The 23,164-nt window shown below is 39.5% G+C and overlaps 1 protein-coding gene across 6 annotated transcripts in view; it reads left to right on the top strand.

The window, feature by feature from the left end:
* LOC149785637 (DNA damage-regulated autophagy modulator protein 2-like) overlaps positions 1–23,164 on the top strand; it is a 149,341-nt gene that overhangs the window by 105,443 nt on the left and 20,734 nt on the right. For 3 of the 6 annotated variants that reach the window (XM_089979459.1, XM_089979458.1, XM_089979454.1), the window contains exon 2: positions 12,146–12,277. In XM_089979459.1, the coding sequence (XP_089835585.1) occupies positions 12,186–12,277 (92 nt within the window). In that variant the 5' untranslated portion in view covers positions 12,146–12,185. Of the gene's footprint in view, positions 1–11,283; positions 11,425–11,539; positions 11,564–12,145; positions 12,278–23,164 lie in introns of those variants that run through there. The other 3 variants (XM_089979455.1, XM_089979456.1, XM_089979457.1) reach the window with 3 other exon arrangements.

Here is a 23,164-nt window from a genome sequence, read left to right as displayed (position 1 = left end):
CCAATTTTTTCACTTAAATATAGTCTGGTTTATCTATTGCTCACTTTGAAACAGCGTTATTTTAAATTTAAATTCCACTTTTTACCAAAATGTTCACTAACGTAGCCTATTGTGTATCTAATAACTTGTTAAAGATTTAAAATAATATGAGCTTGGGGTTTAGATCATGACGAGCTATGATGCTGACTATCGATGTCATCAGTTGATTAAATATCGAAATCGCTAACTGCATAATTCGAATCCGTGCAATATGTTATTTGATGATGACTCTACGTTTTCTTATTCTTCTCCGACAATTCCATATTCACGATTTACTCCTGACTGGTAACACGCTTTGCTTCCATAATATCCTTGTTAAAAGGCGGCTTTAAATAGACAAGCAGACGACCGAGGCAGATCCGATTATCTAGCAGATCGTGAGCGATATGCAATACAGATTCCCGACATTTAGGTTATTGGCTTCTAATTCGAAGGGTTAGCCACATCGCTTGACCCGTTTATGGCTTTTCGTCAAGTAAACATAGTTAAATCAAATATGTAATGCAAAATAGCGATAACCTAGTTTATCGTAACGAGAAAGAGTCAGATTACTTATAAATACTATTAATTTGTCCTTGTTCTGCACTTTTGGGAGACTTACCATTAAATTAGTTCATAAACAAGTTCAAATATCTTAACAAATGACATATTCCATCCCCCACACCATCCACCAAAAATAATTAGATAAATAAATAAAATAAAATGATTTTAGAAATTAGTACATTTTTTGCTTTGGTGTTTAACGATACGTCAGTGAAAGACCACGTCATGCCGAGCCATACCGAATAAAGATCGCTGCCGGGAATGGCCGCCGAGTCGTGCTAAACTGGGCAGTGTTTGAATTCTCACCTCTCTGGACTCGAGTCCTGCCAGCTAACTCGGCCGAGAGATACACCACGGCGGCCACCGAGTCGTGCTAAACTGGGCAGTGTTTGAATTCTCACTTCTCTGGACGCGAGTCCTGCAAGCTAACTACGAGGCACAGCAGCTTCAGATCATCCTTCAGAAGAAAAGAAAAGTCGACGATTGGCTCTTCGTAAACAAGTTGACTTGTATAAAACAAAATGGCATATTCAGTTTGCCCAACGACTGCTTAATGTAGCATATTGTTTGTTTGTTTTCGTGTTTAACTTCACATCAATGTATCAAATAGTATATGATGCCGAGGCAAATGGAGTAATGTGCATTGACCAGTGATACAACGTGGCCGATCTTTTCTGGTTAGAGCGGTGTTCGAACCTGCACCTTTCTGGTTGCATGATTCCGGCATGCTAAGTTTTGAATCACTGCGGCTCCAAATCGTAGAGCACAATATATAAAACACCGTACGTCGACTTAATTTCAGTGCAACTGGTAAAGGTTTAGTTTGTCTGATCCTTGAAAGTTTTTCTTCTTCTTTTTTATCCGAAGTCGTTACGGTGTGAAAAGGCATTTATTGACTTTGCCATTTCAAAACGCGATATTTTGTTTCTAAAATTAACGTGATTTATGAATTAACCTTGTAGCTTTTCAACTACTATCTGTAGTTAGCATATATGCTTTCTAGAAAGTATCTCAGATTATTTTCGTTCACGTTAGCTGCTTGGTGGTGCAGGTGATTAATTGCGGTGCGTTGTCCTTGTATCACGGTGTTGGATTTCTGACCATTGACTGCAATGCATCTGTTTATACAGAGTAATGGTTTGGCGTCAGCTGCTTCACGTGTTTACCAAAACAGGTCATTAAGTTGATAGAGACTTGTTAAAATAGAATATTTTACTCCTTCCAGCCGTGTTAGCACCGTATGTCAGATGTTTACCATTTCATTTCAGTCGGGTGGGGTGGGGTGCTATTTTCTTTCGAATCATATTTTTTTTTGTTGTCTTCTTGATCAATAAAATACATATTTGTTACGGTAAGAAAGCAGATTGATTTTGTAACGAAAATAAAATTTGTCCTGCGGCGAAAGTTAAATACGTTACCAATAATGTTGTCTTGGATATACCTTTTATGATTCAAAAAATTCGCACGATGCAGTGAGTTTAGTAAGTTTCAGGAAAGAACATGAAAAAAAGCTAAATCCGATTCTTGGATCTTTTAGAATAACAACATACCATTATTCTGATGGTTGCATGCCTAAACTAAAATGTTGTTTGAAAAAATAAATTGCATTACTTTTCGAGTTTTATTCTGTTCAAACGACGAGTATCGCGATTCGAAATTTATATTTTGAACTCCGAACAGGCATTGTAGCAAATACTTTCGAGGTTGTAATGTTTGCACAATAAATGTAGCGATTCTTTAGATATTATGAGTAAACTTGTAGATTTAAAAATATTTGCTAAAAAGAACGTAATCTGTTTGTTATTTGAACTGTCTATTACCGACATACTGGAATTAAACACGCAAGTCTTTATTAGTATACACGTAAGAAGGATAATTTTCAAGGACGTTTCAGAGGACACTTGTATGATGATTTTAGATATGATTAAAACGGACACTAATTATCAAGCTCGTAGTTTGCTGCATATTGACCTGTGAGAGACCATTCTGACCGTCCACTCTGATTCTTAAGACCTTTAAAGCCTCCATATGCATATGAAAGCAAAATTAGAACACCATTTCACGTGACCATGGTATATCCGGTTTCCTGATTTATCGTATGCGTGTCCTCAAGGAAAATATTGTCGTCATTGTTGAACATTTTGTAAAGGTTACTTATCTCTAATACTTATATCGGTATGAGGTTTTAATTACAAGACTTCTTTTGACTTAGATATGGTCGTAAATGATAATACAGCCCCTTGGACATCCAAGATGGCCACCATTACGACCATCATGTAAATACTTGTTTTTCATTTCATCCTGAATGAATAGGATATACTATACTGAAAGGCTCCTTACGATGTGTAGTTGGTCCTGAATAAAAATGACGATGAGATGATATCTAATGTGGTCTCCACGTCACCCATTTTGAAATTTATTTAATACTAACCCTCCTAAATGTATAATATTATCGACATAAGGTTTAGTTGGTGTGATGCTAATCAGACCGCCAGCGTCATGACTATGGAATCCATCCATCTTTATATATTGTGATCGCTATTTCTCCATAATTGATAGTCGTAGCAGCATTGAACTCTCACTACAACATCTTATGATATTAAACTGATTCCGTATGGAAATATACCGACCAGGTCCACAGTATGGCCGCCATGGTAGCAACATAAACAAATCTTGTTTTATCTACTTCTTCTGACCGTTTGGTCCTCCAGACACAGACATTTCACTGAGAAACTTCCTGGTCCTAGATACAATGGTGCTGAACAATAGCGACGATCGCAGTAATATTGTTATCGCTACTGCTTTTGGAGGCATGTTCAAATGGACATGTGATTTTCACCACAACACTTCTCGCTATATGTTGTTGGATCTAAATTAAGATGGTGTCAGTGTTACCTCCAAAAATTAAAAATAATATCTCATAGTTGTTACTTTTTCTAACGGACATCCATTGCAAAGTTTTAAGGAAAAAGAGAACAACAAATAACTTACAACCACATCTTTCTTGCAATAAATAGACATTTAGTTATACATGTACTAAAATAATGGTGACCTAGCCTGCTAAATATCTGCCCTGTGGCTACCATGAAAACCTTTATGGTTTTTTTTTTCTTTCTTTCTTCTTTTGAACGCATGGTCTTATCAACATGGGTGTTTTCAACGAAGACTATTTTAACAATATATAGATCTTTCTGAACAAAAATGATGCTCATATAATATCCAACATGGCAACATAAGGGCTATCTCGAAAATCTTGTTATCACCGCATCATTTTCATGACTGATGGCATTGACATGGGGTTTTCAATAAAACACTTCCTTCGATAGTTAATTGAGTCAGAACAAAAAATGATGTATATCTGAACACTTGCATATCCTTACTTTTGCGAAAGAGATTTGAAACTCAGACTTAATCTACCTTGGGTTCAAGTCAGAGGATCAAACATAACATGTTGGTATATCTTAACATAGACGCAGACGAGTTCGATAACTTGTTAAGCATGTTATCAAGGCTAAGGTCAAAGTCCATGACAAAGAGTATAAATACTCGGTAGTTAAAGAGAATAAAAGATCAGAAGAGATCTTATCTTTGATTCCTGACAAATCTTCTCAGCCCTTAGAACGTCAATCCCTTTGAGGGACTCACTCGTGTTTCTTTACAGCACCAGATGTGAAATTCCGCTTACAAGACGGCTTGGGAAATGAAAACTATGTAAAAATATTGAGGTTTTCTTTCAACATGAAATAGGTAACAGTGACTTAAATCATACCACACCAGACATCATTTCTCACAGGAATACAGATGAAGGACTAACAAAGCCTAGAAACGAGTACCAATTACCATGCAGAATACGAAACCGTCACTAGCAAGATTAAAAGATGTTTGTACAGTGCACTTGAGACGGCGACGATGTTGCTCTTTCCATGGAAACGGGCCTTGATCAGCGAGCATTGTTTATATACACATATCAGTGCCAGAGAATTCTAGAAATGGCCGCATCTCAAAATTCGTCGTTTAAAAGTAAAATAGAAACATTGTTTGATCTACGTAACGTACATGTTTGTATGTCATAGCATGCAATAGCATACATGCTTATATTTTCTTTTTTGAAGTGAAAAACATCTTGGGCATTCCAATTTCTTTATATTTCACATTTCCCAAAGTAGATATAGCAAGAAAACGGTATGTGTTGTTGAAGTCCATAATTTATCTTATTTCTGTAAACTATTAAAAACGACATATTTTTAAAAAATTTAAGAACAGAAATATTCAAACATGATGAATGAGCTATATTTGTTTTGTGTTAGGTATGTTTATTCACCTGGCTTATTTTGTAATAAGAGTTACATTTTGTAATGATTTAGGTATAAAACTTCGCACCTGTAACTGTCTTAGCCTAGCTTTTATAAAATATGAAGCAAATACACTGACTGACTCATCGTAGTGTTCCTTGGTTACGTGTTCGATAATTCGTAGGAAAATATTGTACGACAGTGTTCGAAGCTCATTCCAAGATAATCATCTCCACATCAGTGATACCTGTCACGCAATATTCTAAACTGTTATGGTAATAGTTTGCAAAAAATAGCATGTCAAAGGTTCGCAGAAGTTTGATTAATGGCTATTATCAAAGGAATCTTCTCAAACGTCTAAATTATCTACCCGATTATCTCCTCAATCCTCTTCCACCCCCTCGTCTATATCGTAATCATCTTTTCTTTGGTTGAATCTTCTTCTTGGGTTATATTTTACACGAGAGAGAGAGAGAGAGAGAGAGAGAGAGCATATCGCAATGTTCAGCATGTTATTAGAGAAGTGAGTACGATGCAAAGAAGCGGTTCTTTTGAAGTTATTATATTCTACATTCTTTCATTAATTCGAAACCCGCCTAACCGAAACATTATCGAGCAGCAGAGGTGTTGCTTCTTTAATTCAATCATAAGGTTATTGCCTTTTTCGAATTAACGTCAAAGGTCAAAGTCGAATATTATTTTAATCCACTACTCTAGAAAGGTTTTACTCTTTCGTTCTGTTCATCTATCATTTGTCGGACATGCCTTTCTGGAAGATGTTGGGGTTTGGGGTATAAAAAAAGTAACTAATCACTTTTAGTATTATTATTTTGATACTACATTGATTTACTGTCTAAATTCGTCCTTTAACAATGCACTGCATTGTTTTGTTGATGGTTTGATTCAGACAGACGTACATAAAGGAACTGGCAAATATGTTAATCCTTTGGAAATTGCTTAAACCACTAGGACCCAAGTACGTGTAAAACAAAAATCGTTTTATCCTGTTCTCTTGGCTGGTCCTGATGCAAACGTTTTTAAACAAGCCTCCTTCGTTTGTAAAAGACTTCAAAAATGGTCCATACTTGGCATTCGTATGCGGTAACACAATCCACAACTGTCAAGATAAAGAGCCACAATTAGTGCAGTGTTTGTACTTCAAAACCCCAAATAACATTGCTTTTTTCCTCTGTAGTGTTGATGAATCTATAATTTTATTGAATACAACCCTCTCCTGTTCGTCGAAATAAAGGACGTGACTGTTAAAATAATGTTATCTATTAAATTAAGGTAGATATACGTATGATTCAAATAATTTTTAACATTTTTTTTGCTTAAGGATCTTTTGTTTTGATTTTAAATTTTAATCTCAAGTTTTATAAGTTTTTTTTTTTCTTTTGACAAATCAGGCTCGATCATTAATTGCCAATGTCTATGATTTTGTGTGTGTATGTTGTACGCTTTGTATACCATTATATGTATATGCTGTATGAACTTTATGGTTCAGTATCGGATATGATGTATTCAGTTCGTTATATTACATGTACTTTGGGGTCGAGGATCGGATATGATATATTCAGTTTTTTTGTCTTTTATGTACTTTAGGGTCGAGTATCGGACATGATGTATTCAATTCATTGTATTACATGCAGTTTAGGGGCGAGGATGGGATGTGATGTATTCGGTTCGTTGTTTTACGTGTATTTGAGGGATGAGGATGGGACGTGATGTATTCAGTTCGTTGTATTATGTGTACATTGGGGTCGAGGATTAGAAATGATGTTATCACTGTCAGTTTATTGTATTACATGTACTTTAGGGGCAAGGATCGGACATGATGCTATCAGTTCGTTGTATTACATGTACTTTAGGGGGCGAGAATCGGACATGATGTATTTATTTCATTGTATTACATGTATTTTAGTGACGAGGATCGGAAATAATGTATTCAGTTCGTTGCATTACATGTACTTTAGGGTTCTAGGATCGGATATAATGTATTCAGTTCATTGTATTACAGGTACTTTAAGGTCGAGGATCGGGCATTATGTATTCAGTTCACTGCATTACATGTACTTTGGCGTCGAGGATCGGACATTATATATTCAGTTTATTGTATGACATGTACTTTAAAGTTGAGGATCGGACATTATGTATTCAGTTCATTGTATTACATGTATTTTAAGGTCGAGGATGGGACATTATGTATTCAGTTCATTGCATTACATGTACTTTGGGGTCGAGGATGGGACATTATGTATTCAGTTCATTGTATTACATGTACATTAAGGTCGAGGATCGGACATGTATTCAGGTCATTGTATTACATGTATTTTAAGGTCGAGGATCGGACATTATGTATTCAGTTCATTGTATTACATGTATTTTAAGGTCGAAGATGGGGCATTATGTATTCAGTTCATTGTATTACATGTATTTTGGGGTCGAGGATGGGACATTATGTATTCAGTTCATTGTATTACATGTACATTAAGGTCGAGGATCGGACATTATGTATTCAGGTCATTGTATTACATGTATTTTAAAGTCGAGGATCGGACATTATGTATTCAGTTCATTGTATTACATGTATTTTAAGGTCGAGGATCGGACATTATGTATTCAGTTCATTGTATTACATGTATTTTAAGGTCGAGGATGGGGCATTATATATTCAGTTCATTGTATTGCATGTATTTTAAGGTCAAGGATCGGACATTATGTATTCAGTTCATTGTATTACATGTACTTTAAGGTCGAGGATGGGACATTATGTATTCAGTTCATTGTATTACATGTACTTTAAAGTCGAGGATCGGACATTATGTATTCAGTTCATTGTATTACATGTATTTTAAGGTCGAGGATGGGACATTATGTATTCAGTTCATTGCATTACATGTATTTTAAGGTCGAGGATCGGACATTATGTATTCAGTTCATTGTATTACATGTATTTTAAGGTCGAGGATGGGGCATTATATATTCAGTTCATTGTATTGCATGTATTTTAAGGTCAAGGATCGGACATTATGTATTCAGTTCATTGTATTACATGTATTTTAAGGTCGAGGATGGGGCATTATATATTCAGTTCATTGTATTACTTGTACTTTAAGGTCGAGGATGGGACATTATGTATTCAGTTCATTGCATTACATGTACTTTGGGGTCGAGGATGGGACATTATGTATTCAGTTCATTGCATTACATGTACTTTGGGGTCGAGGATGGGGCATTATATATTCAGTTCATTGTATTACATGTACTTTGGGGTCGAGGATCGGACATGTATTCAGTTCATTGTATTACATGTATTTTAAGGTCGAGGATCGGACATTATGTATTCAGTTCATTGTATTACATGTATTTTGGGGTCGAGGATGGGGCATTATGTATTCAGTTCATTGTATTACATGTATTTTGGGGTCGAGGATGGGACATTATGTATTCAGTTCATTGCATTGCATGCATTTTAAGGTCGAGGATCGGACATCATGTTATTCAGTTCATTGCATTACATGTACTTGGGGGTCGAGGATCAGCCTTGATGTATTCATTTCGTTGTATTAGATGTACTATAGGTGCGAGGATCGGACATTATGCATTCAGTCTATTGTATGAGATACTTCAGGGGTGGGGATTGGGTAAGCAATGATTAAACCAAAACTGTGCGTTTACCCATAAATATATTATCTGGAAGACTGTTGATGTTACTTTTAGGAAAGAACTGCACATTTAAGTTAAATATTTACAATCAAGTACCAACCATGTAACATTTAGGAAAGAAATATATCGCGGTACAAATTAGAAAAGTATAGAGCCAACAAAAGCTTTGATTGGGAGAAATTCAGTTATATGTGGGTAACTTATCGTGGTACAAATGATGTATCATTTTTTATTATGAATCATTTGCATTTGACAAGAACAAGGGGATCGGTATTTTATCATTGGCGTAGAGGACAATTATGATTGTGTTGAATGTATAACAATAATAGTTTCCCCCTCCATCTCTCTCTCTCTCTCTCTCTCTGAGTTGTCCCATATAAATTTACTTCTTCCTGTACTATTATGCTTCTGCATGTTCTTAGAAACAACTATAATTGTTATTAATCATCCAAGCATACGTTTAATTTATTGTTGAAATATGTGACTGCATGAAATTCTCAGTACGATAAAAATAATTAGCAAGATAAATAAAATAGAAGCCGTATTGCCTTTTTATTCTTAACGTCCTGCACAGTTGACGTGATTTTATAAAATAAAAAAATTGTACAGTACGTAAATTTACTCCAAAATTTCCACACAGAACTTATTGTAAGCTATTCATAAGAGCTTCGATTCCAAATTTTCTACATCAATGTTTTCTAGCGTTATTATTATTATTATTATTATTATTATTATTATTTGTTAAGGTAAACAGTTCGAAAATTTGGAATCGGAGCTATTTAAACAGTTTTGAAAGTTGCATGTATCCGTTGAAATAGGTGAGAATATCACCATGGCTTTTCGGTAGGCAAAGAAATTTACTTTCGTAATCTGTCTCGACACTGAAGTATGTCATGTGATGATGTTTCATTAAATACCAATTAATCCATCAATCTTCTTGAACTGTGAAATCACCTTTACAATAATCACGGTTTTAAAAAGATTATATCATCATTGTACCGTCTCTAATCCGCCACTTTGAGAGACGTCGCTTGCAGACCAACCATTACACCAACCATTTCACCAATCACTGACGGATTCAGAGACGTCTCATCTAGGTCATCCATTTAACCCACCACTGACGGCCACAGAAACGTCCCATCTAGAGTTCTAGACCAACCCTTTAACCCACTCTGCTGTTGGCACTCACACATCACACGACTAGTTAGGCTCTGTGAAAGTGACTACGATGCTGCCTGCACGGAGTCTGTGCATTGTATGCTTGCAACATCAGTTAATATTTCGGTGTTAAGATTATGCCATGTGGTTGAGGATTTTATTACCCAGTCAGTGATTTCCATAGTTTTCACTGCATATTTGCGTCTGCCAATCATCTTTAACTTAATTGGATTCACAGTCAGTGCGCTTTTGCACGTGCTTTCCTCCAAGCTCTATTAAAAGTTGATAGACAAAGCTGATCAGCAATTGGTTACAGTCCACCAATAAAAGGGATCATGAACTCCCAACACACCATTTAGGTTCCGGATTCGAAACCCATTATTTGGTCATGTTGACGAGAAAAGGACGACAACTTTATGATGGCTAAGTCTATAAATGTACTTTGATACACATAGTTATTTCACAATAGTACGCCATTAATTAGAAAGTTTTCGTTTATTTATATTTGAAGTAAAGATACAATGCACCCTGCTCAGCAATGACAAGTATACTTCACGAGCAATAAATTCTACTTTGAGCAGAAGTCTTGCTGTTCCACAATTTGTCATGACATGATTTCTCTACGCATGTTTCGATGGCATGTATCACGGGACCATTTTAAGAAAGCTCGCATCACAAATGTTCATGCTGTAGACGAGACATTATCAAAGAGAGCTCATAACCATTATATGACCATCATCGGCATCTTCGTCTGATATAAAACCTGTACATTATAAGACCATCATTGCATCTCCTTCTGACAAAAACTGTACATTATACAACCGTCATCGACATCGCCGTCTGACAAAAATTGTACATTATAAGATCATCACCGGCATCTCCGTCTGACGAAACTGTACACTATACGACCATCATCGACATATATGTTTGATATAAAAGCTGTACTTTATACCACTATCAATGGCATCTCCGTCTGACAAAAAACTATACATAATACAACCATAATCGGCATCTCCGTCTGACATAAAAACTGAACATTGTATCTTGTGACCAAAGAAAGATGGAAACCGTTTCTTTTAGTTATTTGTATCTGACATTAAGCTTGTTTGAGTAATATTGTATGATCTTTCTCCAACTAATGAGCTAACGAACCTGGTCTGTTCTTATAAACCGCTTAATTATTAAATGCGAAACACTTGTAAAAATAAAAGACTCAAAAATTAGGCGAATTAGAAATGTGTCTGGAACCGATTGTCATATAATGAGAACGTATTGCAATTTTTTTTCATTTTCAGATCAGTCGAAAAGTACATCAAAAATTTTTCACCACAAGACATACATTTTAGGCTGCCTTATCGGCTTTCTAAAATAATACTGCCGCCCTCGAAGGGAGGCAGGCAGTGACCTAGCCAGCCTTTCATACCTAACAGAAAAAATTCTTAAGATGTTTTTTTAAGTGGTTTACAAAAGTTACGGAATGTCAGCCAATTTCAATATCGCTGTACAAGCAAGGGTTGTTTTTCCGACCCCTGTTTCTTCGGCCTTGACCTTGACTCCTGGCAAGAAATTGATATAAACCAGAACAGCCGTATGGAACGAGCATTGATACTTGGACGTGATTGCAAGATAAACAGTGTTTCTCACAAAGGGCAAATGATCAGTTTAAAGTGAACGCAAACTCGAATGGTACTGTGGAATTCTGAATAGTGCAGAGTTTGTATTTGTAAGCGCATAGAACCTAAACATATAATTGCGAGTGAGTGATATTTCCAATTAAGCTGACTTGTGCAAGTATGTTTTCTGGGACACCTATTTTAGAAAGTCAAGTAACAAAGTGAATACTCTAAAAGACTGCACTGAAGGTATTATAAAAACGGAGCGATGTACACGTCGAAAGCTTCTAAAAGAGAAACAGCACCAGTGTATACTCCTGCACTGTTTCCAACGAAACAAGGACCTATTTATCGGAATATTTATTATTTTATGTATTCCCCATGAAGTAGATAAGGGCATGTGCATTTTCTGTCACACACATGTTTATAAATCAAGTAATAACACGTTGCTGGGCTGTTCCTATATAATTATAGCGATGTATTCATTGAAAACATGTCAGTAAGAACTACTACTACTACTAATACTACTATGTATGTATGAGCTGCTTCCGACCAGACAAGAACTTATTCATGAAAATATTTATTATTTTATCCATCACCTAAATCAGACTGGAGTTATTGTATTTTGTTAGACACATTTATAAACAAAATCAAGTATCTGAACACTTGGACGGGCTGTACCAAAATATAGTACAAAATTTCGGGCTATGTACACAGTAAAACACATGAAAGAAAAAAAGTACCTCAGAAATATCCTACGATGCTTCCAACGAAATAAGAACCTATTTATGGGTTTTTATACATTAGTTATTATTATTATTATTATTGCAGACCTACAGACGAAGACATAAAAGATAAACCCCCAGGGATAATGTCGTTCCTGTGCTTGATCTGGCTGAAAAGAAGACTATGGCTGCTACCCATTCTAACATCTGGATGGCTCTTCCTTTCCTTCTGGGTCTCGTAAGTTACTTTGTCGAACTCTCCGTATGACCTATATCTGTCACTTTGCATACGTACACAGGCTTCTTAATAACACACTGCTGAAATGTCTTTTTCACGTCAAGAAACGCGCTAGTTATTCTTTAAAACCCATTCATATCCAATCCCGGCACGCTAACCACACATATTTTGTAAACATTCCGCACTTATGTCTGCATGAAGACAATCGGCAATGATATACAATAGATAAGGAACTAATTAGCAATGGCAGAGAAAAAGGAGACGCTAGTATATTGTGATGTTTTACCCCAACCCCTTGTATTATACATGTATTTATAAGTCTGTAAGTGGAGCCAGGTAAGCTTTGTTTTTCCAAGTGCCTAAGTTGGCTAATCCTCTTACGTAACCCAGTCTTTGTTTGAGCTCTTGAGTGGAAATCTGGCGGGAATCTTTGTACATGGGAACACGTGACGTAGACAACTTCAAAGAGCCGGAAGCCGACAATGGTAGGCTGGACCGTACATGGGGACACACAGACTGACATTTTTATGATTGACAGTTCGATCAAATGACCAGAGTCCGTCGCCATCCAATCGGGATGCGTTGTAGGTGGGACTTGATTCGAGAAATTGACATAAGACTTGTACAAGCCTGAAATTCGTCAGTTGGGGTTTAAGAGTCGCAGTGACACACACTCCGTTAGCCATTCGTAAAAATTGGCGGAATTTAGGAAATTCATGAAATAGCTTCGATCAGGAAGCTTTCGGGGGACGAAAGAATTTCAGAGAATTTCGGGGGACGAGAGAAGTTCAGAGAATTTCGGGTGACGGTGAGAGATACCGAGTGAATTTCGGGTGACCTCAAGGGATATCGTCAAGGGTTCCGGATACTAGAAGACGAACCGGAAGTCAAGATAACGGCAAGGAACAAGGATTATAGAAGAGGAAGCGGAAGTGGAGATCACGAAAGGAGAGAAAGACAAGGGAACGAAGAGATTTAGATGAGTAGCACTCAAGAAGGGAAAAATCTCCTCACACTGTGAACTCAAATGATGATCAAAGGGATCATTGGGTGAAAGAGAGACATTGATTACTTTAAATTCTTTTAAATTTCATTTATTAAATTGTTATTGTTTAAATTTCATCTTTGTATTTCTTTTAATTTAACTGTCGGCATTGCTGACTGGGGGCTCGTAGCCATAAATATATTTAGTCAATAAATAATATAGTGTCCAGAATTAACCTTCTGAATAAGGACCAGGGGAACTTCTCATAATTCGTTAAAGTCTATAAGAAGAACCCCCCCCCCCAGACAACCACCACACACCCCCACAGTGGGCGCTTCGTCCGGGATATGAATTAGACATATATATTATTTTGGGACTTAAAGTTATTGGTAGAAGTATTAGTGAACAGTGTGAGATATTTTCCATTCTTTGTATTTGAAATTTTGTGATTTTCTCATCTTGTATTTTTATTGTCATATGTGCAGGCTTTGTAGATCTTCCATTCATAGCAGTACGTGTGAAGCAGATATCGAACAAATATCTTACCTGAACGAAACTAGTTGTTGTCGACAGGTAAGTATTTAAACTGGTATTACAAATATCTGTATATTGTTTGAATTTTGAGACAAGGTATCACTTTACATTAGTATAATGGCTACCGAACGACAAATGATAAAGGAATACCGCGCCATGGGGTCGGAAGATCTTGGATACGAGGGAGATCGCCTGGCAACCTTTATAGAAGAAAGGATCAAGGAATGGAAGGCCGAAAAAGCAGCGGAAAGAGAAGCCCAGAGAGAACTAGCCAAGATAGCAGCGGACCAAGAGTTAGCCAAGATAGCAGCGGACCAAGAGTTAGCCAAGATAGCAGCGGACCAAGAGTTAGCCAAGATAGCAGCGGACCGAGACGCCCAGAAAGAGCTGGAGCTAGCCAGACTCGCTCACACTCTGGAGATGGAAAAGGTCAGAGTTGAAGCTAGGACCAACGGACGGGACGACGCCAGTACAAGCTCTGGAACAACCGGCCGACCTTCCATCGACCACCGGATAGTCCAGATCAACATGTCACGCTTCAATGATAGGGAGGAGGCTATTGACGATTTTCTCGTCCAGTTTGAGAAACTCGCACGCGCTCATCAGGTCCCTGAACAGCACTGGGCCATCAATGTCTCAGCCTTTTTGCAAGGTGCAGCTCGGGAAGTCTACCACGGCTTAACTGCAGAAGAGGCTGATGACTACACTGCCCTCAAGAAGGCGCTTCTCTGCCATTATCGGCTGACCGCCGAGACTTACCGGAAACTTTTCCGGGACTCGGTGAAAAAGGTAACAGAGACCCACTCTCAATTCCACAACCGTGTTCGAGGTTTATTTGAGAAGTGGATGAAAATGGCCGAAGTCGAACGCACGTACGAAGGGCTACGCGAGGTAATACTCAAGGAACATGTCCTGGGTACTTACCGTCGCGAGTTGACAGTTTTCTTAGCAGAAAGAGAACACCGGACGCTCGAAGAGATCGCTAACATGGCGGAGCGATACGAGCAGGCGCACTCGAAGAGTGGAGGTTCCGGGGTTGCTGACCGACCCCGACCCTCTGAGTCGCGTCGTATGGGGGAGGTTGAGCCGGCTGTCCGTAACCGTCAGGGCGACGGGAAGGTCGGAGGGGCACCTACAGGTAGGGCTGCCGCCTATCGACCTGGACAGGCCTCACCCACGAAACCAGGACTTGCAAGTCGGCGAGGGCCGCCGACATGTTTTAATTGCAAGCGCCTGGGGCATTTTGCCAGGGACTGTCCCAAGGGCAGGCAGACCCAGGTGAATGTCGTAGCTAAGAAGGAAGGTGTGCCGGAAGCGAGTCGCAACCCAGCCAACCTTGCGGCCGCAACTGTCAATGGTGAAGGCGCCACCATCTTGTATGACACTGGGTGCAGCGTCCCCGCGCTTGTCGACAAGAAATATGTCAAGCCGGAGGACTATACAGGGGAGGTAATAGAAGTTCAGTACGCGAACTGCGCGCGTGACTCATTACCAGTAGCTGTCATTGACCTCGATTCACCATACGTGAAGGGGAAAATTGAAGCTGCTTGCTTGGAGGGGCTATCACATGACGTCATATTGGGTTGCCGTTATGTGTTACCCCAGCCGAACCCCGAAACCTGCACACCTATGCCAGTGAGTGCTGTTGAAACCAGGGCCATGAGTCGACAGCCGAAACAAAAGCCAATCCAAGTTACATCGACACCGGTTAGTAATGTTATTCCAGCGGAGTTAAGGAAGCTGCAACAGGAGGACGCAACTCTGGCGCAGTTGCACAAACACGCAGAAGCGGGAACAGAAAGGGAAACTCCGAACGGCGCGGTGAAGTTTGTCTACAAGAAGGGAATCTTGTATCGCCACGCCAGGAAACACAACGAACACTTCAAGCAAGTCGTCGTGCCAAAGGAAAAGCGTTGCGAAGTACTGAAACTTGCACACGAGAGTCTCATGGGTGGACACATGGGAATTGCTAAGACGCGTGACCGTCTTGTAAAAGAGTTTTACTGGCCAGGGGTCCAGGGAGACGTAAAACGGTTCTGTCTCTCCTGTGACAAATGCCAGAGAATGGCACCGAAAACGGATCAGCGACCCATCCCTTTGGGGAGTACGCCCCTTATCGATGAACCATTTAGACGTGTTGCCATGGATTTAATCGGACCGATAAAACCCGCGTCTGCGCACGGAAATCGATATATTTTAACGGTTGTCGATTATGCTACACGCTATCCGGAGGCCGTTGCGTTGCGTAACATTGACACGGAAACCGTCGCGGAAGCTCTGTTTGCGATCTGGTCAAGAGTCGGAGTGCCCGACGAGATCTTGACCGATCAAGGAACACAATTTATGAGTCGTGTGATGGCGGAGGTGAATCGTCTCATGTCGATTAAACACCTCACGACTACACCGTATCACCCCCAATGTAACGGATTGGTCGAACGGTTTAATGGGACCTTGAAAAACACGCTCAAGAAATTGTGCGAAGGCCGCCCCAAGGATTGGGACCGGTATATTCCGGCCCTGCTTTTTGCATACCGGGAAGTACCGCAAGCGAGTTTGGGGTTCTCTCCCTTTGAACTCTTGTACGGGAGAACCGTACGCGGCCCAATCGCCGTACTGAGACAGCTGTGGACAGACGACCACGCTGTAGAGGAAGTACGCACTACCTACCAATACGTCGCGGACTTGCGCAACAAACTGGAAGAGGTTTGTTCTCTCGCGCAAGAAAACCTCAAACGAGCTAAGGCGCAACAGGCGAAAAATTACAATAAGCGCGCAAAACCACGTCAGTTTGAAGTAGGGGACAAAGTGTTGTTGTTGTTGCCCCAGGAACACAACAAGTTGCAAGTTTCCTGGAGGGGTCCATACGTCGTCACCAAGAAGGTCGGAGGTCAAACCTACCGGATACAGCTACCGACGAAAGAGAAATTGTACCATGCCAATTTGCTCAAGAGGTACCGGGAAAGGGAGACCGCCAGCGATTTTGTTGTCGCAGCGATAGTCACCGAGGATATCGAAGGCGATACGGAAGGTGCTAACACTGTCCCGAGCTGTCCATTAACGAGGGCCGAGACTCCGTCGGACGTGGAGTGTGACCCCATGTTAACTGAAGGGCAGCGGAACGAGATAGAGACCTTGCTGGCCGGATATTCCGACGTGCTAACAGAAAAACCCGGGAGGACGACGCTTGTCGAGTTCGGGTTAAAGATGGTGGACGACCGACCAGTTCAGCGTAAACCCTACCCCTTGCCCCACGCGAAACGACAAGTTGTAAGGGAAGAAATCGAGCAGATGATTGCTCTGGGAGTAATCGAACCTGCCGACTCTCCGTACAGCTCACCAGTAGTCTTAGTGCAGAAGAAGGACGGCACCCATCGGTTCTGCGTCGACTACCGGAAGCTGAATCAGGTGACAGAATTTCAAGTTGAAATGCTACCTGACCCCGAACATATCTTCGCTTCGGTCTCGAAAGCGAAATATTTTTCCAAACTGGATTTGTCCAAGGGGTATTGGCAAATTCCGGTAAGGAAAGAAGACCGACCGAAGCTTGCTTTTGCTACTCCCGACGGGACATACCAATGGTTGGTGATGCCGTTCGGGGTACAAAACGCGCCCAGCGTCTTTACCAGAATGATGCGGAAGTTGTTGGAGCCCTTGCGCGATAGGGGTGTCCACAACTTCATGGATGACCTCTTGTTAGCTACAGAGACATGGGGTGAACACCTCGCTCTGTTAGCTGACGTTTTGGAGCGGCTACGTCAGGAGGGCTTGACAGCCCGCCCTTCCAAATGTCACCTTGGTTTCAGGACATTAGACTATTTAGGACATACCCTGAGCCAAGGCACGCTGTCTCCAGAGAAGTCGAAGGTGGAGCAGTTGAGAAACGCCGCACGCCCCACCACGAAAACGGAAGTGAGGTCATTCCTGGGACTGGCCGGATATTACCGGAGGTATGTCGCTAATTTCAGCGCGATTGCGGGCCCGTTGTCTGACCTAACCAAGAAACGGACCCCGAGTAAGTTCGTTTGGACAGATGCGTGTGAGCACGCATTCCAAACGCTAAAGGATAGACTTACATCCGACGCAGTTGTTCGTCTACCGGACTTGGATAAAGAATTCGTTCTGCGCACCGATGCATGCGACACGGGACTGGGAGCAGTACTGCTCCAGGAGCATGACAAGACGCTTTTTCCTGTCGCATACGGCAGCCGGAAGTTGTCTGCTGCCGAGAAGAATTACTCAGTATCGGAGAGGGAATGTCTTGGAATCGTGTTCGGCATATCACGGTTCGAGCGATACCTATATGGACGTAAGTTCATATTGGAGACCGACCACCAACCACTCGCCTATCTGGCGCAGGCAAAGTTGTCCAATGGTCGATTGATGCGATGGTCGCTGTTTTTACAGCAGTACCAGATGCAGATCAGATACGTGAAAGGATCTGAAAACGTAGGCGCAGATTTCATGAGTAGAAGCGCCGAAATGATATAGATCATTTGTTATATTTTCGTGTTCATACTCAGTTTAGCATTTAGTTCATTTTGCTGATTTTGTTCCTTATATCGTGTAACACTTTTGCTTTTTTAGTTTGAGTGAATAAAATCCTGATTTTATTCTCAAGCGTGGGGGGATGTGATGTTTTACCCCAACCCCTTGTATTATACATGTATTTATAAGTCTGTAAGTGGAGCCAGGTAAGCTTTGTTTTTCCAAGTGCCTAAGTTGGCTAATCCTCTTACGTAACCCAGTCTTTGTTTGAGCTCTTGAGTGGAAATCTGGCGGGAATCTTTGTACATGGGAACACGTGACGTAGACAACTTCAAAGAGCCGGAAGCCGACAATGGTAGGCTGGACCGTACATGGGGACACACAGACTGACATTTTTATGATTGACAGTTCGATCAAATGACCAGAGTCCGTCGCCATCCAATCGGGATGCGTTGTAGGTGGGACTTGATTCGAGAAATTGACATAAGACTTGTACAAGCCTGAAATTCGTCAGTTGGGGTTTAAGAGTCGCAGTGACACACACTCCGTTAGCCATTCGTAAAAATTGGCGGAATTTAGGAAATTCATGAAATAGCTTCGATCAGGAAGCTTTCGGGGGACGAAAGAATTTCAGAGAATTTCGGGGGACGAGAGAAGTTCAGAGAATTTCGGGTGACGGTGAGAGATACCGAGTGAATTTCGGGTGACCTCAAGGGATATCGTCAAGGGTTCCGGATACTAGAAGACGAACCGGAAGTCAAGATAACGGCAAGGAACAAGGATTATAGAAGAGGAAGCGGAAGTGGAGATCACGAAAGGAGAGAAAGACAAGGGAACGAAGAGATTTAGATGAGTAGCACTCAAGAAGGGAAAAATCTCCTCACACTGTGAACTCAAATGATGATCAAAGGGATCATTGGGTGAAAGAGAGACATTGATTACTTTAAATTCTTTTAAATTTCATTTATTAAATTGTTATTGTTTAAATTTCATCTTTGTATTTCTTTTAATTTAACTGTCGGCATTGCTGACTGGGGGCTCGTAGCCATAAATATATTTAGTCAATAAATAATATAGTGTCCAGAATTAACCTTCTGAATAAGGACCAGGGGAACTTCTCATAATTCGTTAAAGTCTATAAGAAGAACCCCCCCCCCAGACAACCACCACACACCCCCACATATATAATATGCACTAGCTCTGGTTTACTCTATCACCGTATCAAAAAAAAAATTAATTAGATAATAGTGTTATCTTGAAAAGAGGTTTCTTTAATATGGTGGGGTGAATGGAAGTATAATTTATTTTGATGTACCATTAATACCGTCTCGTATATAGGCGTTCAAGAATAAACTTGGATCATTTGTAATTTCAATATAGTATGATTGTTTTGTTGGCAGGGTGTTTGGAAGAAGGGGTTTGTTCAACACGGGGTGGGGGAGGCAATTTATATAGGCTGTTTGTTTTTACAGTTCTGGCACTCTTGTTCATTTCGAAAATGTACGATCTTCAGACGTGCAAAATAATACTTTCTGCATTGAAAAAATGTGTTTTCTGAAGCATATTTGGCGAGGTAGAACAATGAACGACGCCTGGCACATCAACGGAGCATTAATGTCATTCAGAATAAACTCAGCGCGAAATAGTATGTACAAGTCAAAACACAAAAATAAAATCCCATTTATTACAACATTAACAATGGCACGACGTTATTGTGATAAATTCAACCGTTTTCAGAGAAGTAAAATAATTATCTAACGAGATCATGAAAAAAGCAAACTTCGTGATTTGAATGGGGTATGTGTATCGTAAAAACTTGTTGTGATACTAAACATATTCAAGAAAATAGCAATTCTTGTGATTTTACGATTTCGAACATTGAAACGATATCCTGAATTGGTTAAGAAAAGATGCAAATTTACAGCTTTCATTCATTGGTTAAGAAAAGATGCAAATTTACAGCTTTCATTCATTGGTTAAGAAAAGATGCAAATTTACAGCTTTCATTACAGCTTTCATTCATTGGTTAAGAAAAGATGCAAATTTACAGCTTTCATTTATTGGTTAAGAAAAGATGCAAATTTACAGCTTTCATTTATTGGTTAAGAAAAGATGAAAATTTACAGCTTTCATTCATTGGTTAAGAAAAGATGCAAATTTACAGCTTTCATTTATTGGTTAAGAAAAGATGCAAATTTACACTTTCATTCATGAAGATAAGCAGCATCAATCCTTATAGCGAGATGATGAAAACAGTGCAGTACGAAGGAGGGCTAAGTTGCGTGTTTGATGTGGATAATTTACAATTTAATATTGAGTTTAAATATACAGAACAAATCGAAGATCTCGTTACCTAGCGGAACTTCAACGATTGATTGAAAATATCTATAGAATTCACGGAAAACAAAATGTTGTTTTATAACATTTATTTACTCAAAATATGAAGCAGCTGTTTTTGAATCAACGATATGAATGGCATCATTTGACACAAATTTAAAATTATTCAAACTTTTGAAGGATGGGAGAAATGCAGCAGATTGGTGAGGATAAATGTCCCCGCTGTAGCTGTACGTCCCGTTAGTTTGTTGGTTACGCCTAAAGACGAAATATCAATGGGAAAATATGTGCTACATGTTTCTCTACCGTCTAAATGTCAGACATCACAGACCTTTCTAAGCGAGACAATGAACTATTGAAGGAACAAGCTAAACTGGACAAAATGACTCTTATATAGTTGATTAGATTTTGATGACCCTATGGATGAAACGTAAGAAGTATGTACAAAAACACTGCTCCCTTAAAATAAATTATGGAAGCATTGATGACACTATCAAGAACAAAGAAAACATTGCAGTTTTTAAACTTAGTAAGTTTGGAAGGTGACAGATGGGGAAAATGGCATTGCATTAGAAAATCGTAAAGTTAAAACACGCAAGGCATGCAGATTTGCATTGATCAGGAAATCAAAAAGGAAAATGAAAGTACATTCACATATATTAGGGGCCATCCATTTAGTACGTACGCAGAAATCTGGCAAAGCTTGACCCCTCCCCCCTCCCTGTACACATGCGAACTGTTTTAGATTCCCCATCTGCGTACGTACGCATGACGCACCCCCCCCCCAAAAAAAAAAATATTCCATAGAACGGCCTATATTTAATCCACGCAGAAACGATCAAGGATTAATAATATTAACGTGTTTAATAAAACAGATAGTCCACCGACGTTGAATGTCTAGCTGCATCAAAGAAATAAGCTGCGTAACTTTAAAAAGTTTGTCTAGTGTCCGCTAAAATTAAAACGCCGTCAGTCGAACAGGTAACATATTAGACAAATTATTATTGAGGTTTCACCACCCCCACCTCCCGGTTTCCTATATGTACGTACATTATCAGTAGACACGCACCCCGTACGCAAGCGTATGCATTTGGGTTACTCCCTCCCCCCCCCCCATGCACACGTACTAAATGGAAGGTAAAAAGGTGTTTGTTGAAAACGTGATAAGACGACTGCAATGTAGACAGCGTACCAGCATGGTAATAAATGACATTGTGCCAGCATGGTATCAAATGACATTGTACCAGCATTATAAAAAATGACAGTGTACCAGCAGGGTATTAAATGACAATGTACCAGCAAGGTAATAATGACAGTGTACCAGCATGATATTAAATGACAGTGTACCAAAATGGTAATAAATGACAATATACCAGCAAGGTAATAAATGACAGTGGACCAGCAAAGTATTAAATGACACTGTACCAGTATGGTAATAAATGACAGTGTACTAGCAAAGTAATACATGACAGTGTACCAGCATGGTAATAAATGACAGCAAACCAGAAAGGTAATAAATGACAGTGTACCAGCAAGGTAATAAATGACAGTGTACCAGCAAGGTAATCAATGACAGTATACCAGCATGGTAATAAATGACAGTGTACCAGTAACGTAATAAATGACAGTGTACCAGTAACGTAATAAATGACAGTGTACCAGCATGGTAATAAATGACAGTGTACCAGCATGGTAATAAATGACAGTGTACCAGCATGATATTAAATGACAGTGTACCAGCATGGTAATAAATGATATTGTACCAGTAACGTAATAAATGACAGTGTTCCAGCATGATATTAAATGACAGTATACCAGCAAGGTAATCAATGACAGTATACCAGCATGGTAATAAATGACAGTGTACCAGCAAGGTAATCAATGACAGTATACCAGCATGGTAATAAATGACAGTGTACCAGCAAGGTAATCAATGACAGTATACCAGCATGGTAATAAATGACAGTGTACCAGTAACGTAATAAATGACAGTGTACCAGCATGGTAATAAATGACAGTGTACCAGCATGGTAATAAATGACAGTGTACCAGCATGATATTAAATGACAGTGTACCAGCATGGTAATAAATGATATTGTACCAGTAACGTAATAAATGACAGTGTTCCAGCATGATATTAAATGACAGTATACCAGCATGGTAATAAATGACAGTGTACCAGTAACGTAATAAATGACAGTGTACCAGCATGGTAATAAATGACAGTGTACCAGCATGGTAATAAATGACAGTGTACCAGTAACGTAATAAATGACAGTGTACCAGTAACGTAATAAATGACAGTGTGTACCAGTAACGTAATAAATGACAGTGTACCAGTAACGTAATAAATGACAATGTACAAGCATGGTAATAAATGACAGTGTACCAGCATGGTAATAAATGACAGTGTACCAGTAACGTAATAAATGACAGTGTACCAGTAACGTAATAAATGACAATGTACCAGCATGGTAATAAATGACAGTGTACCAGCATGGTAATAAATGACAGTGTACCAGCATGATATTAAATGACAGTGTACC

The sequence above is a fragment of the Sinohyriopsis cumingii genome, chromosome 13, assembly GCF_028554795.1.
Source record: "Sinohyriopsis cumingii isolate HCF-2022 chromosome 13, ASM2855479v2, whole genome shotgun sequence".
NCBI lineage: Eukaryota > Metazoa > Mollusca > Bivalvia > Unionida > Unionidae > Sinohyriopsis > Sinohyriopsis cumingii.
This window is presented reverse-complemented; position numbering and strand designations above follow the sequence as displayed.